This window comes from Orcinus orca, chromosome 18, assembly GCF_937001465.1.
Source record: "Orcinus orca chromosome 18, mOrcOrc1.1, whole genome shotgun sequence".
NCBI classification, from domain to species: Eukaryota; Metazoa; Chordata; class Mammalia; order Artiodactyla; family Delphinidae; genus Orcinus; species Orcinus orca.
This window is the reverse complement of record NC_064576.1, coordinates 498,153-521,118: the sequence shown is the minus strand read 5'-3', so window position 1 is coordinate 521,118 and position 22,966 is coordinate 498,153. Positions and strand designations below refer to the sequence as shown.

The following is a 22,966-nucleotide window of genomic DNA, read 5'->3' as shown; positions in this document are numbered from 1 at the left end:
TTTCTTGCTGAGATTTTCTATTTTTTCATTTGTTTCAAGAGAATTTTTTAAGTGCTATTGAATCATTTTTACGATGTGGCTGCTTTAAAATCTTTGTCAGATAGATAACCCTAGTGATGACGGGTCTTGATGTTGGAGTCTCACTCAGGTTGTGGTTTTCCTGATTCTTGGTGTGCTGAGTGATTTCCAGTCGTATCCTGGACATTTTATATCTGATAACATGAGTCTCTGGATCCTTTCATTATTTTTTAAAGCCAGCAGCCCCATGTTGAGGCGTGGTTGAGGGTGGGTGTGTGTTCATCTTCCTGCTGAGCCCCGTCCGGGGAGCGTGGACAGCCTGCCTCATTGCTGACCGGCGGGGTGGAAGCGTTTTGTATTTTTAGTATTTGCCTTTTGCCAGATATTGTAATAAGTTTCAGCAATCCAAAGTGATCAAGATCTCTTCTCTGCTCTCAGGAAGCTCAGCCTGGCAGGGAAAGTAGAAGGAGGGAATGATTTTTAACTGAGATTCCCAGAGGTGAAGGCTCCGGCCCTGGTGTGTGGCCACCTTGGAGCCCCAGCTCTCCATTTGCCAACCCTGTGGGCTGTGTTCTCACCTGTAGGATGGGAACAAGGTGGAACCTGGACAGTGTGCTGGCTGTCAACAGGAGAGACTTGTAAGGCACCTGACACGCCCCTCGTATGTGCAGCTGTTAAAGGCCATTTGTCAGGAAGGCCCTTTGTCTGTCATTTTTCTTTGATCCAAAGGTCTTTAACTGTCAGAAAAGCGACCTTTGTTGCATTAGTCCTTCTGGCTACAGATTTTCAGGGTAAGTAACTGAAAAAACATTTAGACAGAAAAAGGATTTGTAACTTTAGCTGAAAGTCGTTTGAGTTCTGCTTGGGCTGTGCAGTAAGTCCTTCCCGGGAGAGGCGGGAACCCCCTTTCCCAGGCGGAATCCGAACCGCGGCCAAGAGTGTCCGGGCCCCCTGGGAGCTACGGGTATCACCTGGGAACCAGGCCCCCTGCCAGGTAGACAGGTACAGCTCAGGCAGAAGGCTTGGAAAGCTTTTCTTTTTATCTTCCTAATTTAAAATTTCATCCAGTACTGGTACTGGTCCTGTTGACGTAATTCCTGTTTTGTCATGAGAAGCCATGTTTACCGAGAATTTTAATGACGTGGAAAAGTGCCCTGCATTGTGTTAGGTTGTAAAAAAGAGTCAAGACCACATATAGTATTTCTCAGAAGGAGAAACATGGAGCTGCCACGTGACTCAGCTCTTCTGCTCCAGGGTGTGTACCCCACAGGAATGGGAACACCTGTCCACAGGTGTCACCTTTGGGGGGGCGAAGGCGGCACAGCCACGTGAATGCCCCTCATGCCATGAGTTACACACTAATGGGGAAGGTGGTAAATTTTATGTTACGAATATTTTACCACAATAAAAAAAACTTGTGCGTGAATGTTCATGGCAGCATTAGTCGTGATGGCTAAGACGTGGAAACAACTCAAATGTCCATTAGCTAACAGACAGGCGAATAAAACATACAGGGAAATGTCATTCAGCCATAAAAAGGAATGACGCGCTGACACACACTACAGCGCGGATGAGCCCTGAGGACAGACGCCAAAGCCCACACCATGGTTCCCACAAACGATTCTGTTTATATGAAACGTCCAGAACAGGCAGGTCCACGGAGACAGCAGGCTGGTGGTGCTGGGGGCTGGGCTCAGGGAGTGAGTGTAAGGGGCGCAGGCTCTCTCTCGGGGATGAAATACGTTCTGAGACTGTGGTGGTGGCACAGCTCTGTGACTAGAAGCCGTTGAATTGTAGACTTCAAATGGGTGAATTGTGTGAAATGAGACATGTATCAAAAAAGCTGTTAAAAATTACGTACAATATTATTTTAACTGCATAAAGGAGAAGATGGGGGCTAGAAATGTGCATTACAGAGTGTCCAGTAGAGGAGTAGATTAGGGTGAGTTTACTGTTTACTTTATTTACTTTTCTGTATAATTTGGGAAAACCTCTTTTCCAATTTTAATAACTAGGGAAAATTTATAGTAAAAAATATTAAATAAAATCAATAGTAATGTTAATATAAGCTTTGCCTCTTAATTCAGCTTTATTCAGAACTCGTCTTGATCTTTCCTAAAGGAAAGAATTGTCTTCTTCCCTCCAAATATTTCACAGGTAAAGGACAGAACACAGAGACTATGATAAAATTATAAAGTAATTCAAATTTTACTAGAATTAAAATCTTGCAAAACCATGAACGTTCTAGAAGAAAGTATGGATGAATGTATTAAATATTGAAGATGTTCAAGCGGAACACAAATTCCAGAAGCCATAAAGGACAAGATATGCGATCAGTGTCACTGAAGTTTCATACTTTGAATGTTTAAATACACGCACATGTCCGTGTACACACAAACACACATCCACCCACGCACACGCATGGATACACACAGACCTGCACACATACATATACACACATACATGTGTGCACACACGTATACGTGCACATACATGTACAGGAACACATTAGGTAAGCAGGCCAAAGACAAATGGGAAAGAGATGTGTGTACACGTTCTGTCTTATTGTTTAAAATCGAAGTATAGTTGATTTTAAGACAGGGTTAAGTTTCTCATTTCATGAAGATCTACAAATCAATGAGAAAGATGAGACTAACGCAGTTAACAGATAGGTGAGCGCTGAGAGCGGCTAACTCAGCAACAAGCGAGTGGGAGACACCCCGCCCCCTGCCCCCCAGGGAAGGAAGTCCGGGGGCGCCTCTCCCTGTTGGGCAGGGCCGTCTGTCAAGGGTGGACGTGGACGGGCACGAGCTCCCCCACACGCCGCCCCCAGTGTGGCTGAGCCTGGACGACCCATTCCCGGCTCCAGCCCAGGAGACGTGGCCCCGGCCCTCGGGTCACGGACGTCAGACCGCATCCCCACGTGTTGCTTTGGCCTCTGCAGCCCACTGAATGGGATGAATCAGGGGTCACTGGGGTACAGGGGGAAGGGGCGCCCGGTGCCGGCCCTGAGGGTCCGGGTCGCGGGCGGTGGGTGAGGAGTTAGGCGTCAGCTGCCGGGCTCTGGGGGCCTGGCTGGGACTTCGCGCAGGTTTCTCTTCCTGCCGAGGCCACAGACCCCGCCTTCTCCCCTGGGCTGTCATCCTGAGCCTTAGCCATGGGTGTTCACAGAGGCTCTGCTGTGACGCCCTGAGGCCTCACACACCCTGGGACGTGTCTGGGCTGCTGGTCTAGGCCTGGCTGCAGGGGCGAGTCCTCTCTTACCACCTGATTTATATTCTTCCATCAAGAGCTCTTAAACCAGAATTTTGGACTGAAGGGTTTCCTAAATGTGATGGGGAACTGGGGTTAAAAACTGTGTATGTTACTATGAACACGACAGATGCACAATAATGCCTATCTTGTGAAGGTCATTAGGTTGAGATCTTAACAATGTATTGAGATCTGAGTAGCATATTCTAAAAAGGGCTTCGTGCAGAAGCCTTTTCTCCATGACTAAGTAGCAGAAAATTCAGAGTTCTGGCCTGGGATAAGGGAAGGCTTTTCTGAAAGTCGCTGGCATCCCCCAGTCACGCTTTGGTGGGGAGCCTGCAGTGTCGTGTTACAGAGCGACTGTTGCCTTACAAAGAATTTCAAATGGGGGTTAATTCCTAGTGAGGACTTTTATCATCTGTCATCGATGGAGACACATAGGCTGTCAGTCACGAGTCATTACATCCTATAAAATGTACTTACTCCAAAGTATTAATTGCAACACAATTCAGATTCTATGTTCAAGTAACTTAATTTCTGAGGTTAATGTTTGATGGATTTTATTCTAACATTTAGAAATGAAAGTGTCTGCGATTTGGGTCATTTATTTCGTAATGCTAAAAAGGAATGAAAGGTCATTTCGTTGGACTTGAGCGTATTCTGAGGAGAATCAGGCGTCTCCCTCTCTTTCCCAGCGTCGCCATGGAGATCCTGCGGGTCCTGGGGCTGGTCGGGCAGGTCCTCTTCTCGCTTGCTGCAGTTCTCCTCTTCTGTCTTGTCGTGAGGACCTACCTCGTGGGTCCGTACTGCCGGAGGCTGCACGCGGAGAGCAAGGGGAACAAGGAGGTCCTCATCCTGGGAATCTCCGCTTTCACCTTCCTCATGCTGACGGTAAGGCCCCAAATGCCCGCCGCTTACATCGCCTGACTCATCCTCTGTTCACCGAGAGCTTGTGATCGGTCCTTTCTCTTTCATTTTACTAACAGTTGGCATCCGTGAGACGCTTGTGGGTGTTTTATCCGCGCACAGTCGTGCTGCCTGGCGCTTCTGCCCGCGCTCTAGGCTCTCTGCTGGGATGGTGTTTGTGAGTGTGAAACCGTGCGAGTGTGTCTTAGACGCTTTGCATCCGACGCAAGAATCACAGTTTAAAACGGCTTTTTGTTCCGTTGGATGAGAACAAGCTCGTGAGCAGCATAACTTCTTTCACTGTAACGTGAAAAGCTCACCATAGAGGCTTGTTTTGGAGGCGGCCGTCCCAGTTAAGGGACAGGCTTCTCATGGGAGAGCAGGGGAGGGGCTGGAGACCCCGTAAACAGTCCCAGCTCTGGGGGCATCACCTGCACGGAAGAGCTGCGCCCCTCGACGTGCGCCGGAGAAGTGAAGACCCGTGTTCACGTGGAAACTGACGTGTGAGCGTGACAACAGCTGTGCTCCCATCGGCCCAGACCGCCCCGATGGCCTTCCTCAGGCGCATAGTTCAGCCAGCCACGGCCCTCCACGCCAGGGCAGCCACCCAGCTTTGAACCGTGGGTCTGTGAGTCGCCGGAGAGCTGTGCTGACTCGAAAAGCCAGTCCCCAAGGTCAGGAGCTATGTCACTCCACTTCCGTGCAGTTCGTGAAGACAGATCAGAGATGGGGGAAGGCCGCTGGCCGGGTGCTGAGGAGGGAGGGCGGTGGGGAGGACCCCGGAGGTCACGGGCGGCCCACATGGCTCCACGGTGTCACATCCACGGGACTCGTGCTGTGACTTGGGAAGATGCTGCCGTGGGGGAGCCCGGGGGAAGGTACCGGGGTCTCTGGATGACTTCGTAGAACTGCACATGAGCCTACAGTTAGGTCAAGAGAAAAGTTTAATCCTATAAAGGACACTGAGGAAAAGAACTTCCTTACACAGTTGCGTTGCCTGCTAGTGTCTCGTAATCTTGGGAGAAGACTGAGGTTTGCTTTTGCTCAGAGCCGTTCACGTATGTGACCGACTTCGGTTTTGTGCGTTGCTCCATCCCATCTGGAGTGTCCTCTCTGGAATGACACCCAGCAGAGCGCTCTGACCCGGCGCTCCGTGCTGCCACCTAGCGGCACTTGAGCCGAAGCAGCCTCGCTCTGCGGCCCGCGTGTCCCGAGCGCCTGCGCGGGTTCCGGGCGCCGGGGGAGGCATCTAGCGCCCGAGGCCGCCGCTCACTCGCGCCGTCTGTGCTTAGACGTTCCGGGCCGTGGGAGTGAGGCTGGACGTGCGGGTCTAGGCCCGGGCCGTGTGGGCCTGCGTGACCGCAGCTGGTTTCCCCAGGTGGCCGTGCCCTTCTCCCCGCCCAGCACGTTTCAGAGGCTTACCCCAAGCTGTAGCCCGTGCCAGTGCTTCATTCCTTCCCACGGCTGAATGGTATTCCTTGTCAGATACAGTTTTGCTAATATCTTGTAGTTTGTGACTTGCCTTTCACTCTCTTGACGACGTGTTTTTGAACGGAAGTTCCTAATTGTAGCGTGGTGCTGTGATCGTTCTTTAAGGGCAGCACTTCAGGGTCCTGCGTGACACGTGTTTTCCGGCTCCAGGTCACGGAGATGCTGTGTGTTGTCCTCTGGAAACGCACTGCTTTCTTTTCTCACTGAGACCTGCCATCCACGGGAGGCGAGTTAGCGCGGGGTGGATGGCCGTGGTCAGGACCTGTTCTCCACGAGCGTCTCCTCACCCCCGTGAAGTCGAAGTCGAAGGTCACAGCACAGAAGCCGCGTGGCGGAGCATGGGTGGCCCAGACGCCCTGCTGTCCCCAGGTGGGCGGGCGGCCAGCCCGGCCCCCTCTCTGCAGGCTGTCTGGTCGTGGTCTTCTGGGTCACGGGGATGGGTTCAGCTGGTCGGCTTCCAGGCACAGGGAGTTCTGTGACTGCTCCCGTAACGCTAGGCACCCTTGGTTCCCCACGTCCGTGTCCGCGCTGCCCGGCGTGTGTCATGTGTGCGGCGGCAGCGAGCGCTGTGTCGGATCCGCTCCCAGGCATCTGATGGGCTCTGACACGGTCGTCAGCAGGGCTTCCTGGAACATCGTCCATCTGTCTTTGCTGCTCTCGTCACTGGATTTACCTCCCCGAGTTAAACACCGTGTCCGCTTCCTTCCTCTAGGCGCTGGCCAGGGTGGGGGTGGGGGAATAGTTTTGTGTGCCACGTGTTTAATGCCAGGGGAGTTGGGCTGTTTATTGATTCAGGGTAAAGAAAGTGTGTCACAAATTCTTAGATCTTGGGAAATAGTCCCACTCAAAATGTCTGCAGCAGTCTACACAAACGATGGTTGCAACTGTTGTATGACCGTTTCCTCTCGCTCGTGGTCAGTGAGCTGACGTCCCCTGCTGTGCCTTCTGCGGGGTTCTCCTGGGACGCCGCAGGGGCCTGGGCGGGGGCAGGGAAGCTGGCTTGTCGCAGTTTTATGGGGACATCCCGCCGCGTCCGAGAGGCCCTCTCGTGTGTCCTCAGCAGAGTCACTGGCGGGTGCACCTGGCGTGACCTGTGTCCTCCTCCCCTCAGGTCACCGAGCTCCTGGACGTGTCTATGGAGCTGGGCTGCTTCCTGGCCGGAGCCCTGGTATCCTCCCAGGGCCACGTGGTCGCTGAGGAGGTCGTGTCCTGCGTGGAGCCCGTCCGTGACTTCCTGGCCATCGTGTTCTTCGCGTCCATAGGTGACCCTCCTCCTCCAGGGGTGACACTCCCACTGGGTCTCATCTGCTCACACGTGTTTCTACTTAGCTTGTGCCGCAAAAACAGTCCCCATGGTGACTAGGGTCTGAGGGACTCTACCTTAGAAGGAGGGAAGGTTTGAGCTGAGGGACGGGGGCTCCTGACTGGTGGTCCTGAGGGTCCACCGCTCAGCAGGGTGGCAGGCCCACTTCAGCACGTCCACATCAAGTGCAGGAAGAAATTCTAATTTTAATACAAAAAATCAAACTAGTGTGTCGAGGCTGCTGCCCTGGGAATGTCCCCGTGGAGGGGGGCGGTCCCACTCACGGTCACAGCACGGCCATCTGGCCTCTCGCTCACACCCTGCACCGCTCGGTGGGTCCAAGAGCCCCAGAGACTCTGGGTGCCTCGAGAGGCAGGTTCTGAAGCCCGTGGAAACAGGGCGGGGAGCACTGAGTCACCCGGCCCTCTGCTCGGGGTCTCGGGGTGGAGTGGGTGGGAGACACCCTGCCCCTTCCCGTCCTGGCGGAGGAGCCTGTGGATGTAGGGGCGGCAGGGAGGCCGGCCGCCCAGCCCAGACGATCGCCGGTGCCCGTCCCCCAGGCCTTCACGTGTTCCCCACCTTCGTGCTGCGCGAGCTCGCCGTGCTGCTGGCCCTCACGCTCTCGGTGGTGGCCATGAAGGTAGGGCCCCTGCTTGCGAGTCTGCCCTGCCTTTGCTTTCCCCTGTCACACCCCGTGCCCCGCTTCCTGCCTGTGTGTGCCCCCCGCCCAGCGCAGCCCGGCAGCTGGGGCGTCTTGGATCGGGATGGCCCTTCGGCTCAGTTTGTGTTGAAAACGGGGGTTTCAGAAGCTGGGACTGGAGAAACCGCTCTCTGGATCCTCCAGTGACACCCTTGCTCTGTAATTTGACTTCTAAGTGAGTCTAAAGAACCGTAAACCCGGCTCTGGTGACGCAAACGTACATTTTAACGGCCACTGAGAACTATTTCGCCACTTTCCACTTGTCTGATCTCTGTGACTACAGATTGTTGAGGTGCCCGTGTCAGCGTGGGATTCTGGGAGTGGGCGTGGCCCGGGTAGTGGCCGCTGGCTTTGCGGATGAGAAGGGGCGGTGCCCCGATGGCGGCTGAACTGCACTGCCCGCCGCAGGCTGCTTTCCTCCGCTTTCTTTACGTTGCATTGAAAACAAAGTTTCCATTCTGAAGGCTGCACGATACTCGTTTGGCGGGAGGGCCCTGGTTTTCCCCGGGGTGTCTCCGTGCGTCCTCCCACGCGGTGCTGGGGCGGCCTCCCCCCTCCCCGGACCCGCCCTGCTTCCTGCGGGCGGTGCTTCGGGCCCGGCCTGGCAGAGCGTGACCTGCCGCTCTGCCAGTTCGCCCTGGCAGCCCTGGTCCTGTCTCTGCTGCTGCCCAAGACCAGCCAGTACGTCAAGTGGATCGTGGCCGCGGGGCTGGCCCAGGTCAGCGAGTTCTCTCTGGTCCTGGGGAGCCGGGCGCGCAGAGCACGTATCATCTCTCGGGAGGTGAGTCTCTGCCCGGCTGGCGGAGCGGGGTTGTTAGGGGGAGTAGGGCTGGGGTGGGGGGGGGGGCGCCCCCGTCCCCAGGGCCTCTTGGGGAAGGGGGCGCCCTCATCCAGGCCGGGCACCAGAGGCTCGCACGCCGTGATGCGGAGACATGCCCCCGGCCGCGCTGACGCCCCGCCCCCGGCAGGTGTACCTCCTCATCCTGAGCGTGACCACGCTCAGCCTCCTCCTGGCCCCGCTGCTTTGGCGAGCAGCCGTCGCCAGGTGTGCGCCGCGGCCCGAGAGAAGGTCTAGCCTCTGAGGACCGCGGCCAGGCGACCGGCCGGAGCTGGCACCGCGTTCCCGGACCTCAGAGTCTCCCGGAGCCCGCCTCTGCACGCAGTGATTATGCACCGTGTACATGTAACTCTGCGTTTTACAAATCGCCTTGACTCCTTTGCCTGGATGTGCCTTTTCTTCAGAAATTAATGTCAACTTTCTATTGTTATTTCATCAGTTCATGTTTTTTTGGTAAGGAAAAAAACTAGGAGGCTTTTTTATTTATTGTACAACTTGTAAACCATTGGTCGATGTTTGTTATTAAACGTTTCTGTGACGTGAGCTTTTAATTCTCACAATGTGTTTGGAAAGTTACTTTTAATCCTTAAAGTCTATGTTTTCTAAAATGAGACAAGTTCTTCTAAATGTCTTTTGCTTTTTATTACAATTTTAAACAATACTTTCATGTCAGTTTTTATCAGGTAAATCATTCTTTTAAAATATTTGGTTTTGAATCACAAGACTATGCATTCCTTAATAAAAATCATTTATGATCAGTATAATTAATTGAAATTTATTGAAAACCTGTCTTTTTAATTAGATTTTTATGTTGAACTAATCTTTGTCAGATTTTAAAATTAAGATGCAAAAAAAAGGTGGGCGGGAGCGTCCCTGGTGGTCCAGTGGTTAAGACTCCATGCTTCCCCTGCAGGGGGTGGAGGTTCGATTCCTGGTCAGGGAACTAAGATCCCGCTTGCAGCATGGTGTGGCCAAAAAAAACAAAAGAAAAACAAAATTAAGGTGTGTCACCTATTACCTCACTTTTGTAGAGGCTAAATGAATGCAGAGCTGCTTGTACAGGCTGAGTTCTGACTTTGAATTCGAAAAGTGTGTTGGTGATTATGTGCCCTTTTTTTTTTTTTACTTTTGATGATTTTTTTTTTTCATTCCATATATTATCCAGTCTCACATGCTCACAGTGGGGTCAGCAATTACAACAGCCTCCTTGTCTCCCAGCTCTGACAAGACAGAGCGGCAAGACAGCCACAGCTGCGGCCAAAGTGTGCCCCACTTTAGAAAACCACACAGCTGAAGGTCTGATCCTTACACACATTTCCCTAAGGGGTACCTAAGTTGAGTTTTCCTATAAATACTGCCTTTAAGAGCCCAATGATTTGTCCAGAACACTTGGTGTAGAGGGACAGAGATGTTAGGTGTGATTACGGATCGCAGATGTAAATTATGGGTTGCAGTAATACTAACTAAAACACATTAAGGTGAAGTAAATTGTATCTAGTCTGAAGTAAATCAATGGAGAAATGATGTAAATGTGCTTATTTTTAGAAACTAGCATTGGTTCTATTCATTTTTAAATCATTCCACACGGCGCCATTCCCTCGGGATCCTTGGGCAGAGTGGGAGGTGTTAGCTGAGGCACCAAGGCCCTCCTGCCTTGCCTGTAACCCTGCACCGTGTCTGTCCGTGTGCCTCTCCCTCCGGTGTTGTTCTGTTTTCTCTTATATCTCCAGGACCCACAGCAGAGCTGGGACCTCTTAAATTTTGTTGAATGAAACCTATCTGATGTGCTGACATAAAGTTTTCCCTGAAATGTGGAACTAATACCACTCTGTGAGACTGAAGTAATTAATAAAGATGCACACTTCGTGACAAGAGGAAATGCTGTTAGAAAAGCCCTGCTCCTTGGAGAGGTCTAGACCATCAGGACTCCCCAGAGCCATGGGGGCTTACCCCACCAGGCCCACTCTGCTGCAGCCCCGGGATTGGCCTCGCCACCTTTTACTCACCGGTGTCTTCACCCTCACCTCTCTTGGTCCTTATCATCTGTAAACTTGCTCCAGTCTGCCCCCATGGTGAACTCACAGAGCCCTCTCTCAACCCCTGTCCTCTCTCTCCCCTCACCGTGCAGACTCGCAGAAGGCTCAGAGCCCTTCTAACCCCCGCACCTGGGGCTGCAGACCACCTACCTCCCAGATACCAGCATTGACCCATCACCATTTCCTCTGGGCCTGTGTGTGTGGCCCAGCAGAAACTCTTCAGGCCAGAAGGAAGTGGCATGATATATTTAAAGTGATGAAAGGAAAAAACGTACAACTCAGAATACTCTACTTAGTAAGGCTGTTATTCAGATTTGAAGGAGAAATGAAGTTTTGCAGATAATCAAGACATTCTCCAATTTAGATCACATGCTAGGCCACAAAACAAGTCTGCCAAAATTTAAGAAAATTGAAATCATATCAAGCATCTTTTCCAACCACAACAGTATGTGACTAGAAAGCAACCATGAGAATAAAAACTGCAAAAACACAAACACATGGACGCTAGACAGTGTGCTACTAAAAAACCAGTGGGTCACTGGAGAAATCAAAAAGGAAATTTTAAAAAAATACCTGAAGACAAATGAAAGTGGAAACACAATGATCCAAAAATCTATGAGATGCTGCAAATGCAGTTCTAAGAGGGAAGTTTAAAGTGATACAAGCCCACCTCTGGAAACAAGAACAATCTCAAATAAACAATCTAACCTTACACCTAAAGGAACTAGAAAAAAGAGCAAACAAACCCCAGAGCTAGTAGAAGGAAATAAAAAGAGCAGAAAGAGAGAAGAAAAGATGAAGAAAAGAGAGGAGGCCCAAATAAAATCAGAAATGGAAAAGGAGAAGTTACAACCAACACCACAGAAATACAAAAGATTGTAAGAGATGACTATAAATGATGATACACCAATAAAAAGGACAACCTAGAAGAAATGGATAGATTCCTACAAATGTACACTCTCCCAAGACTGAATCAGGAAGAAATAGAAAATATGAAAAGACAGATGACCAGTAATGAAATTGAATCAGTAATCAGAAAGCCCACAGGAAACAAAATCCAGGACCAGATGACCTCATGGGTGAATTCTAACAAACATTTAAAGAAGAACACATATTCTTCTGAAACTATTCCAAAATATTGGAGAGAGAGGAACACTTCCAAACTTATTCTGTAAGGCCAGCATCACCCTGATACCAAAACCAGACAACAATCTTCCAAAAAAAGAAAATTACAGGCCAATATCACGGATGAGCATAGATGCAAAATCCCGTACAAAATATTTGCAAATGAATTTGCAAAATCCTGGACAAAATATTTGCAAATGAATTCAGCAACACATTAAGAGGATCATACACCATGATCAAGTGGGATTTATCCCAGGGATGCAAGGATGGTTCAATATCTAAATCAATTAATGTGATACACCACATTAACAAATTGAAGAATAAAAAAACCCACAAAACATGATCATCTCAATAGATGTAGAAGAAGCTTGCGACAAAATTCAATATCCATTTATGATAAAAACTCTCAACAAAGCGGGTATAGATTGAGCATACCTCAACAGAACAAACACCATATATGACAAGCCCATAGCTAATATTATAGTCAACGGTGAAAGCTGGAAGCATTTCTGCTAAGATCAGGAACAAGACAAGGATGCCCACTTTTGTCATTTTTATTCAATGTATTATTGGAAGTACTAGCCACAGCAATCAGACAAGGAAAAGAAATAAAAGGCATCCAAATTGGAAAGGAAGAAGGAAAGCTCTCACTGTTTGCAAATGACATGATACTATATGTAGAAAATCCTAAAGATTCCACCAAAAACCTATTGGAACTAATACACAAATTCACTAAAATGGAAAGATACAAAATTAATATACAGAAATCTGTTGCATTTCTGTACATTAACAGTGAACTACCAGAAAGAGAAATTAAGAAAACAATCCTATTTACAATTACATCAAAAAAAGAATAACATACCTAGGAATTAATCTCACTAAGGAAATAAAAGACCTGTACTTGAAAAACTATAAGACATTGATGAAAGAGATTGAAGACAACACACAAATAGATATTCCATGCTCATAGATTGGAAGAATTAATATTAAAATAATCATTCTACCCAAGTTAATCTACAGATTAAATGCAATCCCTATCAAAATACCAATGGCATTTTTTTTTTTTTTTTACAGAACTAGAACAAATGATTCTAAAACTTGTGGAAACATAAAGACTCCAAATAGCCAAAGCAGTCTTGAAAAGGAAGAACGAAGCTGGAGGTGTCAGGCTCCCTGATTTCAAACTATACTACAAAGCTGCAATAAACATGGTACTGGCACAAAAACAGACACATAGATCAGTGGAACAGAATAGAACCCAGAAATAAACCCATACTTACTTGGTCAATTCATCTGTGACAAAGGAGGAAAGAATATATTATGCAAGGGGGAAAAGACAGCCCCTTCAATAAGTGGTTTTTGGGAAAACTGGAGAGCTACATGCAAAAGAATGAAATTAGAACATTTTCTTACACCATATACAAAAGTAAGCTCAAAATGGACTAAAGACTTAAATGTAAGACCTGAAACCATAAAACTCCTAGAAGAAAACATAAGCAGTACACTCTGTGCCATTGGTCTCAGCAATAATTTTTTGATCTGTCTCAATGCAAGGGAAACAAAAGAAAAATAAACAAATGGGACTACATGAAAGTTAAGGAAACTATCAACAAAATGAAAAGGTAACCTACTGAATGGGAGAAGATATTTGCAAACAATGTATCCAATAAAGGGTTAATATTCCAAAATATACAAAGAACTCATACAACTCAACATCAAAAAAAAAAAAAGAATAAAACAGATTAAAAAATGGGCAGAGTATCTGCATAGACATTTTTCCCAGGAAGGCATACAGATGGCCAGCAGGCACTGCTGGTCAACATCACTAACCATCAGGGAAATGCACATCAAAACCACAAATGAGGTAGCATCTCACACCTGTCAGAATGGCTGTTGTGAAAAAGACTACAAATAACAAACGTTGGTGAGGATGTGGAGAAAAGGGAAGCCTTGTGCACTGTTGGTGAGAGTGTAAATTGGTGTAGCCACTATGGAAAAGAGTATGGAGATTCCTCAAAAAATTAAAAAGAGAACTACCATATGACCCAGCAATTCTACTCTTGGTATGTAACCAAAGAAGACAGAACACTAGTTCAAAAAAATACATGCACCCGTATGTTCATTGCAGCATTATTTACAGTAGTCAAGATGTGGAAGCACCCTAAGTGCCCATCAATAGATGAATGGATAAAGAAGATGTGTTGTTTTTATATACAATGGAATAATACTCAGCCATAAAAAGAATGAAATCTTGGCCATTAGTGAGAACACAGATGGAACTAGAGGGTATGCTGAGTGAAATATGTCAGAGAAAGACAAATACTGTATGGTTTTACTTATATGTGGACTTTAAAAATGAACAAACATGACAAAACTGAAACAGAGTCATAAATACAGGGAACAAACAGGTTGCCAGAGGGGAGGAGCGTGAGGGAATGAGTGAAATAGGTGACGGAAATTAAGAGGAGCAAACTTCCCATTATAAAATAAGTGAGTCACGGGGATGAAATGTACAGTGTGGGGAATATAGTCCATAACTATGTAATACCTTTGGTGACAGGTTGTAACTAGACTTATAGTGGTGATCGATTCATAATGCATACAAATACCAAGTCACTATTTGTGTACCTGGAACTAACATCGTGGTGTTCAGTAAGACAACAACCACAACCACAGAACAAAGACTAGCTGCGGCAGGATCCCCAGGAGTGATGAGCACTTAGATCAGAGGGGAAGGTGTGACCATGTAGCATCATACCAGCCCTTAGCAGTCTGGCCAGACTCCCACACGGAAGAGAGAAGTTTTTACCTTGTTGAGGCACTGATATGCCATCAGCTTTAACATAACCGTCTGGGATAGTCTGCATGGATATGTAGGCAAACAGCTAAGGCACGACCTGAGAACGCCTCTACACCCCATGGCCCTCAGTAGAGAAAGCACAGACTGGAGTCCAGTGTACAGGTCAGAGCATGCAAGTACCTAACAGATATACTTGTGTGTGTGTATATATATTGTTCTATTAATGTGATACATTACATCTATTGATTTTCTTATGTTGAACTATCTTTGCATTCCTGGAGTAAATTCCCCTTGGTCATGGTGTATACGTTGATGAAAAATATGAATCTACAAATCCAGGAAGCTCAATGAACTCAAAGTAGGGTGAAGTCAAAGAGATCCACACGGAAACACATTATAATCAAACTCAAAAGACAAAGACTGAGAATCTTGAAAGCAATGAGATGTGACTTATCACTTACAAGGGATTCTCAGAAAGATTAATAGCCAGTTTCTCATTAGAAGCCATGGAAGTCAGAAGGCAGTAGAATAACGTATTTGAAGTACTGAAAGAAAAAAAAAATGACCTGCCAATCAAGAATTCTATATCCAGCAAAACTGTGCTTCAAAAATAAGGGAGAGAGTAAGCTATTCCCAGGTAGACAAAAGCAGTGGGAGTTCATTTCCACTAGACCCATTCTACAAAAGATGCTATAGGGAGTCTTTCAGGTTGAAATGTAAGGACACTAGACAATAACCAAAGGCCATAGGAAGAAGTAAAGACCTACGTGAAGGGTAAATACACAGGCTAATATAAAAGCCAATATTGTTGTATTTTTGATTCTCAACTCCACTTTTTATTTTTCCTACATGACTTAAATGGCAAATGCATAAATATAATTATAAATATGTTATTGAAAAAATAATGTATAAATATGTATTAATATGAATTAAATTCCCATATCACAATACATAGATTGGCAGATGGATAAAAAGTAGAATACAACTATATGCGGTCTACAAAAGACTGACTCTCAACCTATGGACACACAGGTTGAAAGTGAAAGGATGGAAGGTTTTACCTGCAATTTGTAACCGAAAGAGAGAAGGGGTAGCTGTACTAATATCTCACAAAATAGATTTTAAGTAAAAAATTGTTACAAGAGACGAAGAACATTATATGATTATAATAATGATAATATAATGTCTCTTGTCACTTGTCACAATGATAAAAGGGTAAATTCGCCAAGAAGATATAACAGTTATAAATGTACATATGCTAAACATCAGAGCTTCTAAATATACGAAGCAAACACTGACAGAATTGGAGTATAGGCAGCATACCATAATATAGGAGATTTTAACACCCCACTTTCGATAGTGGATAGAACACCCAGAAAGAAGGTCAGCACGGAAGCAGCGGACTAGCACGGCGCCATAGAGCACTGCGACCCGACTGACATACGTAGAGCACCCCCCCAACAAGAGCAGAATACACATTTTTCTCAAGTGCACGTGGAACATTCACCAGAGTTGGGGCCTTGGAGACGTCGCCTCCACTTTGTGAGACAGCAGTGCATTAAAGAATGCGTCGTACTCGGAGTCTATTTACTCAGGCGCCCCTAGTTTCTCACCAGCTCAGAAGCAGGGGCAGTCCACTGGAGAATTTTAAGCAGGAAGTGTCATGATCTACTTTCCGTTGTCTGTAGTGAGGCGCGAGGGCAGGTGCACAGAGGTGTGGGTGGTGGTACTTACTGCAGTAGGAGGTGGTGGGTACCTGGAGGAGGTTACTCACCCGGCCTGGGCCCGTGGAAGAGGCACAGCTGAGGGGCCCTGCAGGAGCCATGGACAGAGGGGGTTGCAGCCACCAGCCAGTGTGGCCAGGGAGGAAGAGGGTCCAGTGACCGCAGGGCGACAGGTCGGGGTGGGGGAGGGGTGGGAAGAGCCCTCCAGGGACCAGGTGGGGATGGGGCAGGACCAGCAGGTCTTCCTTCCTGGGAGTGCGTCCTCTGTCTTCCTCTGGGGACTGAGCTCCCAGAGCACCCCAGCCCCTGCACGCCGCCCACGGCACGGGCACGTTTTCAACCCGAGCGTGTCCGGGTGCTGGTCTTGTGCCCTGAACGTCTGTCCGTGTCTCACTGTCATGTTCCTCTGCAACTCGACCGTCAGGAATGCTTGCCCCGACCTCCCTGACCCATCCCGTCTGTCCAGCTGCCCAGCCTGCCCACATCCACCTTCCCGGTCCTCGCCTGGCGCCTGTGAATCTGGGCTGGGGGCTGCCCCTACCCCTTCCCTCAGCATCCACTGGTGCAGCTCTTGGTAGCAAACACTTGCGTTTTGGAGGCTGTTGGTGTCTGAAGCAACTCCCTATAGTGAGGAAATGTGCCCTCATTAACATTGGCAGGAGGCGGGTGCCACGTCCCACCCTGGGAGCCCGAGAGGCACCGCCACCAGGAGCTGGAGAGTAGAGGAGGCCCACCCAGGCCGAGGCACCTGTGCACAGTTCTGACTCTGGATCACGAGCTCTGGCTGGGTGCCTCCAAAGCCCTTCCAGCCTCCGCGGCCCCATCTGTGCGCCGGTGCTGCTGGGTGGGCGTCCGAGGGCGCCCAGCTTCCTCGGCCCTTGTTGTTTCTGAGTCCAGACCTCAAGTGATCCCTGACCCCTGGCCCTTCTCGGTCAGTCCCCAGAGCTGTGCTCTGCAACCTCTCCTCTGCCCACCACGTGCCTTACTTCCCTGAAACACAAATCTCTCTTCATCGTTCAGAACAAACTGATAATTGTCTCCTAACGCCCACTCTCTGCCCCCTTTTTTTATAGAGCTTGAAATGCTTGGCAGGTAAAGGACCCAGAATGATGACTGCATTTCTAGCATCACTTACAGCCAGGTGTGGTCCCAGCTAAGCCAGTAGGACTGTTATGGTCTGAATGTTTGCAGCCCCAGTGAGGTGTGAAAGGTGACAGGATATGCCACTCCTTCGGGAGAAGCTCTGGGAACAGGGCAGAGGCTTACCCTTTCACCTGGGAAAGCTACATGTGTAAAGGAACTCTGTCTGTCCCAGGAGGACGTAGGTGAGGAAGTCAGGAGAAATGTGTGTCAGTGAAGGGGACTGGGGTGTAACCTGCACAGGCACCTTACTTGTCTTCTGCATTTCCCTGTCACCTCCTGCGCACCCTTCTTTCCTTTGTCTTTAGCTGGACGTGGTCTTTAAGCCTGAGTTCTAAGCCACTCTGGGAGTTACTCATCTTCCGCTAGGTGCTCCCCTGTACACACGAGCTACACACGTTCACCTTCTGCTTTTCTCTTGTTGATCTAAGGGCCACAGCCTAGAACTTAGAATAGAGGGGAACTTATTTTTCTTCTGCTACAGGCGGTGTTTGGAGGTGGGGGTCTTCAGGGGGTAAGGAGGTCATGGGGCAGAGCCCTACAGATGTGATTAGTGCCCGTGTTAGAAGAGGCCAGGGAGCCAGCTCACCTTGTCTGCCCTGTGAGGGTAACGAGGCAGCCGTCTGTGAGCCAGGAAGAGGGTCCCACCAGAACGGCACAGGCTGGCGCCCTGATTCTGGACTTCCGGCCTCCGTAACCATGAGAAATAATTTCTGTTGCTTATAAGCCACCAGTCTGTCGTGTTTGGTTGTAGCTGCCCTGCCCGAGACACAGATGTAAGCAGCTACAGGCATTTTCCAAGATGTGTCCTTTTCTGCATGTGCAGGAACACACACGTACTCACGTGTGCACGTGCATGCTCGCACACACACACCTCAGCTGGTCATAGCCCATCTCAGTGTCACCTTTGCTGTGAAGCACTCCCTGACTGCCTGCAGGGGACATAATCGCTCCTCGCTCTGTGCTTCCACAATTCCAGTTTCCAATCATGAAGGGAGCCTTGCCCCCGAACGTTGTATTTCATTTGTGGCAGTCTGTCTCTCCCGTTCGACTCTCAGCAATCCTGTATCTTCTTTCTTTCTTTTTTGGCCGTGCCGTGCAGCTTGAGAGATCTTAGTTCCCCAACCAGGGATTGAACTCTTCCCCCCCGACCACCCCTGCAATGGAAGCACGGAATCCTAATCACTGGAGCGCCAGGGAATTTCTAATCGTGTCTTATTAATCTGTGCAGTGTCAGCACTCAGATACTACCTGGCACATGTTCAGGCCTCAGAACTGTTAGGTGAGTGAGGAATGTAGGACAGGTAAAGCTTCTGAAATTGTGGCTTGTCTTCTTATCAAAGAACTATATTTCTATCTACTTATTTCTCAGCTAAAGGAATCTGAGCATCGGAGAGGCTGAGATTACTTGTCCGGGGTCATTTGACTTCCTTCATCTCAGCTCCATCGTAGCAGGTTGCCTGTAGGGCCCTTCTCTGAATCAGCAAGGTAAGTGGACAGCAGTGGGGAAATGACCAAAGGCTTTTGGTTCTACGCAAAGTGAAGTTCCCTAAAGTTGTGCTGTGGGCTCTGGTGCTTTTCCTCCTGGCTGATGGTAATGGATTCTGTCGAGGAAGGAAATGACATAGGAGAGGTGGGCCTCCAACCTTACATTGTCGGATCCCGTGGAAAACAACCTGGATGTCATCTTAGCCGGAGCAACACCGAGTCACCCAGAAGGAACACTGGGGTGAATTGCGGAATTAATGGGCAAAGGAATGAAAGGGGCTTGAGTCAGATTGGATGCCGTGATCTTCTAAAATTTGTTGGATCCAAGGGGAGCTCTTCGAAGGACCGTGGCTTCAACCTGTAAGTGGTTGTGCAGGTGTTTAAGGTGCTAAGGACATAGTAATGCCAGAAGGCCGAGGACTGACCCTCCTTCCCAGAGGGGAACTTGGCTTTGACCAGAAATTTTCAAAAGGAGTCGTGATGTAAGGAAGGGAGAAACACGGACGTCTTCGTGTGTCTGGGCGGTGGGTGGGGCTCAGAAGTGGCGACCTCCGTGGGGAGAGGACCAGGGGATTTTTCCTGAGGTTTGCAAACAAGTCATCCAGCCACCCAATTCACTTACATTTCATGTTACACACAAATAAGTAGAAAAAAATTTTCTAAAGATGCCGTTATTGATATTTGGCCAAAGAAAGAGAAAATGTCACTTGTCCATATGCAGAACCCCGCCCGTAAGTCCCATGAGCCCCTGCCCCCCTCCCTGTCTTCCCACCTCTTGATGTCACCATTGCCATGGTTACCCAAGAAGGTGGAAAACAGAAAACTGCTGGAGAAAAGGCCAGTCATTGAGAAGGGAACCGAAGACAAACTGGATATCTAACAGACAGATTTAGAATTCAGATTTTCAAGGGATTAGAAAACTTTCTCTCTCTTTAAAGGAGAGTTTAGTGGGGGTGGGGGAAGGCTTTATATCACACTCCGAGACTCAACAGAGCAGGTGCCCAAAGAAAGAGGAAGCTTGTGAGAGGTGAGCCGTTTTCCTGGGAAGGACGGGTCACTTCCTTCTAATAAAACACAGAATAGCACCATTTTCCTGTGGTGTCCTGCACGACACAGCAGTGATACAGCCCCTGGGAGGAGGAGCGAGTCAGCACTGAACGGAAGCGGCACTACGGGCTGTGCTTCTGTACACCCCCCGACGCAGACTGGACGTGGAGCGATCAGATGAACACGGGCGTGCGGCTCACCACACACCAAGGTTACTGTTCTGCCAGCCTAGGGGTTTAAGGTGAGGCAGTGGCAAAAAGCCTTTGGATGCTCAACCCCAAATTGTATTCTGTTACCTTTTAACACAGGCACAGGGGCTCTGTGGGGCACCTGACTACGGAGGCAGGGAGGTTCCACGCAAACCAGCCTCAGCAGACTTAGTGCTGCGGTAGCTCCTGCGAGTTCAGAATGTTTCACTAGTGACTTCTGCGCAGAAATTATTTTGAATATGAGAGCTAGTTATCCGTGTCAATGCGGTTGAATTCTTGGAATCTTGACTCTGTAGGGAGAGGTCTAAGAGTCGTACTCTGGCCCAGCGTTTCTTTCTCACTCTGAGCCCCCAGCCGTCACCAAGAGGCTTGCTGGCTGTGCACTTGGGTCCAAGGGCTGGGAGTGGGCTTCCACCTGCCATCTGGGGGGGAAGATTCCAATATAGTAAACAAGAAAGAATTCCTGGGAAAGAACTGTGGGGCTAGTAACACATGACCACTTGAGGAACAGAACGGAGGGCTGTAGGTTCCGACACCATGGGGCCCTGGTGACCATTGGGGAGCTGGGTACATTTCACCACAGGGAAGCGAGGTGCTCTGCCCGCAGGAAAGCAGGACTGTCCCTCTGAAGCCTTTTATTCCCCCCTTCTCCTCTCCATCCCTGTTTCTCTAAGTGCAGTGTACTAATCAGAAAGAATGGGAAGATTTCTGCTCTTCAAGAAACCAACGCTAACCAGGGCATTAACAGTTCAAGACTGGAGTGGTGGGACTTCCCTGGTGGCGCAGGGGATAGGACTCCGCGCTCCCAATGCAGGGGGCCGGGGTTCGATCCCTGGTCAGGGAACTAGATCCCACACGCATGCCGCAGCTGAGTTCATGTGCCCCGACTAAGGAGCCCAGCCTCAACCAAGACCCCGTGCAATCATATAGATAAAAAAAAAAAAAGACTGGAGTGGCTTTGCCAGCTGGTGTGGGCATAATCAGCATAACAGTGGTTAATCGTGAAACGCTCCCAGTCCTGGGTGGGGGCAGCGACACCCTAGGTGCAGGGAAGGGGCCTTCTATCCACCCTCCAGTCCTCTGACTAGGCGCTGACCTTTGCACTGGCTCCCAGGCCCCGCCCACCCTCTGCTGGGTCTCCGGCAGCCGGCCCCATGCCCTTGGCCCTGCCGGTGGTGGGCTACAGGAGGGACAAGTGTCCAGGGCTCAGTATCCACTAGGTCCAGTCCACCCGGCGATAAGGAGCAAACCCGCACCCTTCTGCCCCGAGGACACGGAATCTGGCCAGAGGCCGGGCGTGGGCGTGGAGCCCACCGGCAAGGCAGGAGCAGGAGAGCACCCAGTGGACAGGGCCCTCCACGCGGCGTGCGCACACACCCGGTCTTCTCCGTGCACCTGCACAGGCACACGCCTGGCCTCCTCTCCCTCCTGTGCACGTACACATGCACCCGCCCATACACGCCCACGGGCACAAACCCAGCCTGCTTTTCTCCTCCGCGAGTACACATACACGCTGCGCACACACTGGAACCCTGCTCCTCCAAGTCCGCACATCTGCACGTGCACGCACACACACACACACACACACATTCGACCCCTGTCCTCCGTGTGCACGTGTATACCTTGCCCCTGGCTATGCACACACGTACGTGCACACCCATCGCTTGGCCCCCGTGTGCACACACACTGACCTGCACACCTTGCCCCTGTTCCCCGTGTGCCTACACACTGACCTGCACACCTTGCCCCTGTTCCCCGTGTGCCTACACATGCATACACACCCCCAGCCCCTTTCCTCCGGGTGCACACACATCCACACACACCAGGCCACTGTCCCCCGAGTGCACACACACGTACTTGCACCCTGGTCCCTGTTCCCCATGTGCGCACACACGCCCGTGCACCCCCTGCTCCGATCCCCCAGGTGCGCACACATGTGCACACATCCCAGCCCCTGTTCCCCGGGTGCGTACACTCGCCCGTGCACCCCCGGCTCCCATCCCCCGTGTGCGCACACGTGCACACATCCCCGGCCCGGCTACCCCGCGCGCGCACCGCCGCGTCCTGGGCCAGGCCCTCCTCTCCATCCCCGGTCGGCGCGCGCACACACGCGGGCACGCGCAGGCGCAGCCCATCCCCTCGGAGCTCGAGCGCGGGCCTCCGGGCGGGAGGGGGAGGGGAGGAGGGGGAGGGGAGGGGGGAGGAGGAGGAGGAGGAGGAGGGAGCCGAAGGCGCGAAAAGGCGCGCAGGCGCGCTGCGGGAGCCGGGCCGCCGCCCACGTCACCGCGCCGCGCACGTCACGCCGCCCGACGCTCGCAGGGTGAGCCCCGCGCCCCGGCGCCTCGGCAGGGCAGGGACCCCGGCCGAGCGCCGCCGGGACCGCCGCCCTCAGCCCGCCCGCCCGCGTGTGCGCGCCCGGTGTCCGCGCGCCGACCGCCCGCCAGGTGCGGCGGGCCGGGGTCCCGGAGGGGCGCGCGCGCTGAGCGCCCGCGGACCCCGCCGCCCCCCGCCCCCGCGCCGCGTGCGCCGACCCGGTCCCCGCGCGCCGAGGGCCGCCGCGTGGGCGCCCAGGTGACCGGCGCAGCGGGGTCGCGGGCCGGGGTCCCGGGCGGGGCCTGCGGGCGGCCTCCAGGCGGAGCGGCGCGCGCGTCCGCGTCCGCACCCGGCGGGGGTCGGAGCGGGGCGGGTCCGAGCGCGCGGGGTCTGGGGCGCGGGGTCCGGGCGGCGCCGGGCCCACCTGCCCGCCGACTGCCGGTTCCGGCGCGCGGGGGGCGCTCGCGGGTGGCGGCCGCGGCCTAGTGACAGGCCGGAGGCCGGGACCCCGGAAGCCCACCTGTCAGAGTTACCGGTCGGCCGGTGGTCGCGGGTGGGCCGGGAGCGCCAGTGGGA

General features: G+C 50.9%; 2 protein-coding genes across 16 annotated transcripts in view; both read left to right on the top strand.

Moving 5' to 3' along the window:
• TMCO3 (transmembrane and coiled-coil domains 3) overlaps positions 1-9,272 on the top strand; it is a 31,423-nt gene extending 22,151 nt beyond the window's left edge. For 7 of the 10 annotated variants that reach the window (XM_033434969.2, XM_049701005.1, XM_033434970.2 and 4 more), the window contains 5 exons: positions 3,945-4,161; positions 6,779-6,929; positions 7,531-7,610; positions 8,302-8,451; positions 8,639-9,272. In XM_033434969.2, the coding sequence (XP_033290860.1) occupies positions 3,945-4,161; positions 6,779-6,929; positions 7,531-7,610; positions 8,302-8,451; positions 8,639-8,752 (712 nt within the window). In that variant the 3' untranslated portion in view covers positions 8,753-9,272. Of the gene's footprint in view, positions 1-3,944; positions 4,162-6,778; positions 6,930-7,530; positions 7,611-7,846; positions 8,452-8,638 lie in introns of those variants that run through there. The other 3 variants (XM_033434974.2, XM_033434975.2, XM_049701006.1) reach the window with 2 other exon arrangements.
• Positions 9,273-22,346: 13,074 nt separating this feature from the next.
• TFDP1 (transcription factor Dp-1) overlaps positions 22,347-22,966 on the top strand; it is a 34,340-nt gene continuing 33,720 nt past the window's right edge. For 2 of the 6 annotated variants that reach the window (XM_049701017.1, XM_049701018.1), the window contains exon 1: positions 22,429-22,521. The gene's annotated coding sequence lies outside the window, so the exon portion shown is untranslated. Of the gene's footprint in view, positions 22,398-22,427; positions 22,522-22,966 lie in introns of those variants that run through there. The other 4 variants (XM_004273587.3, XM_049701016.1, XM_049701014.1 and 1 more) reach the window with 4 other exon arrangements.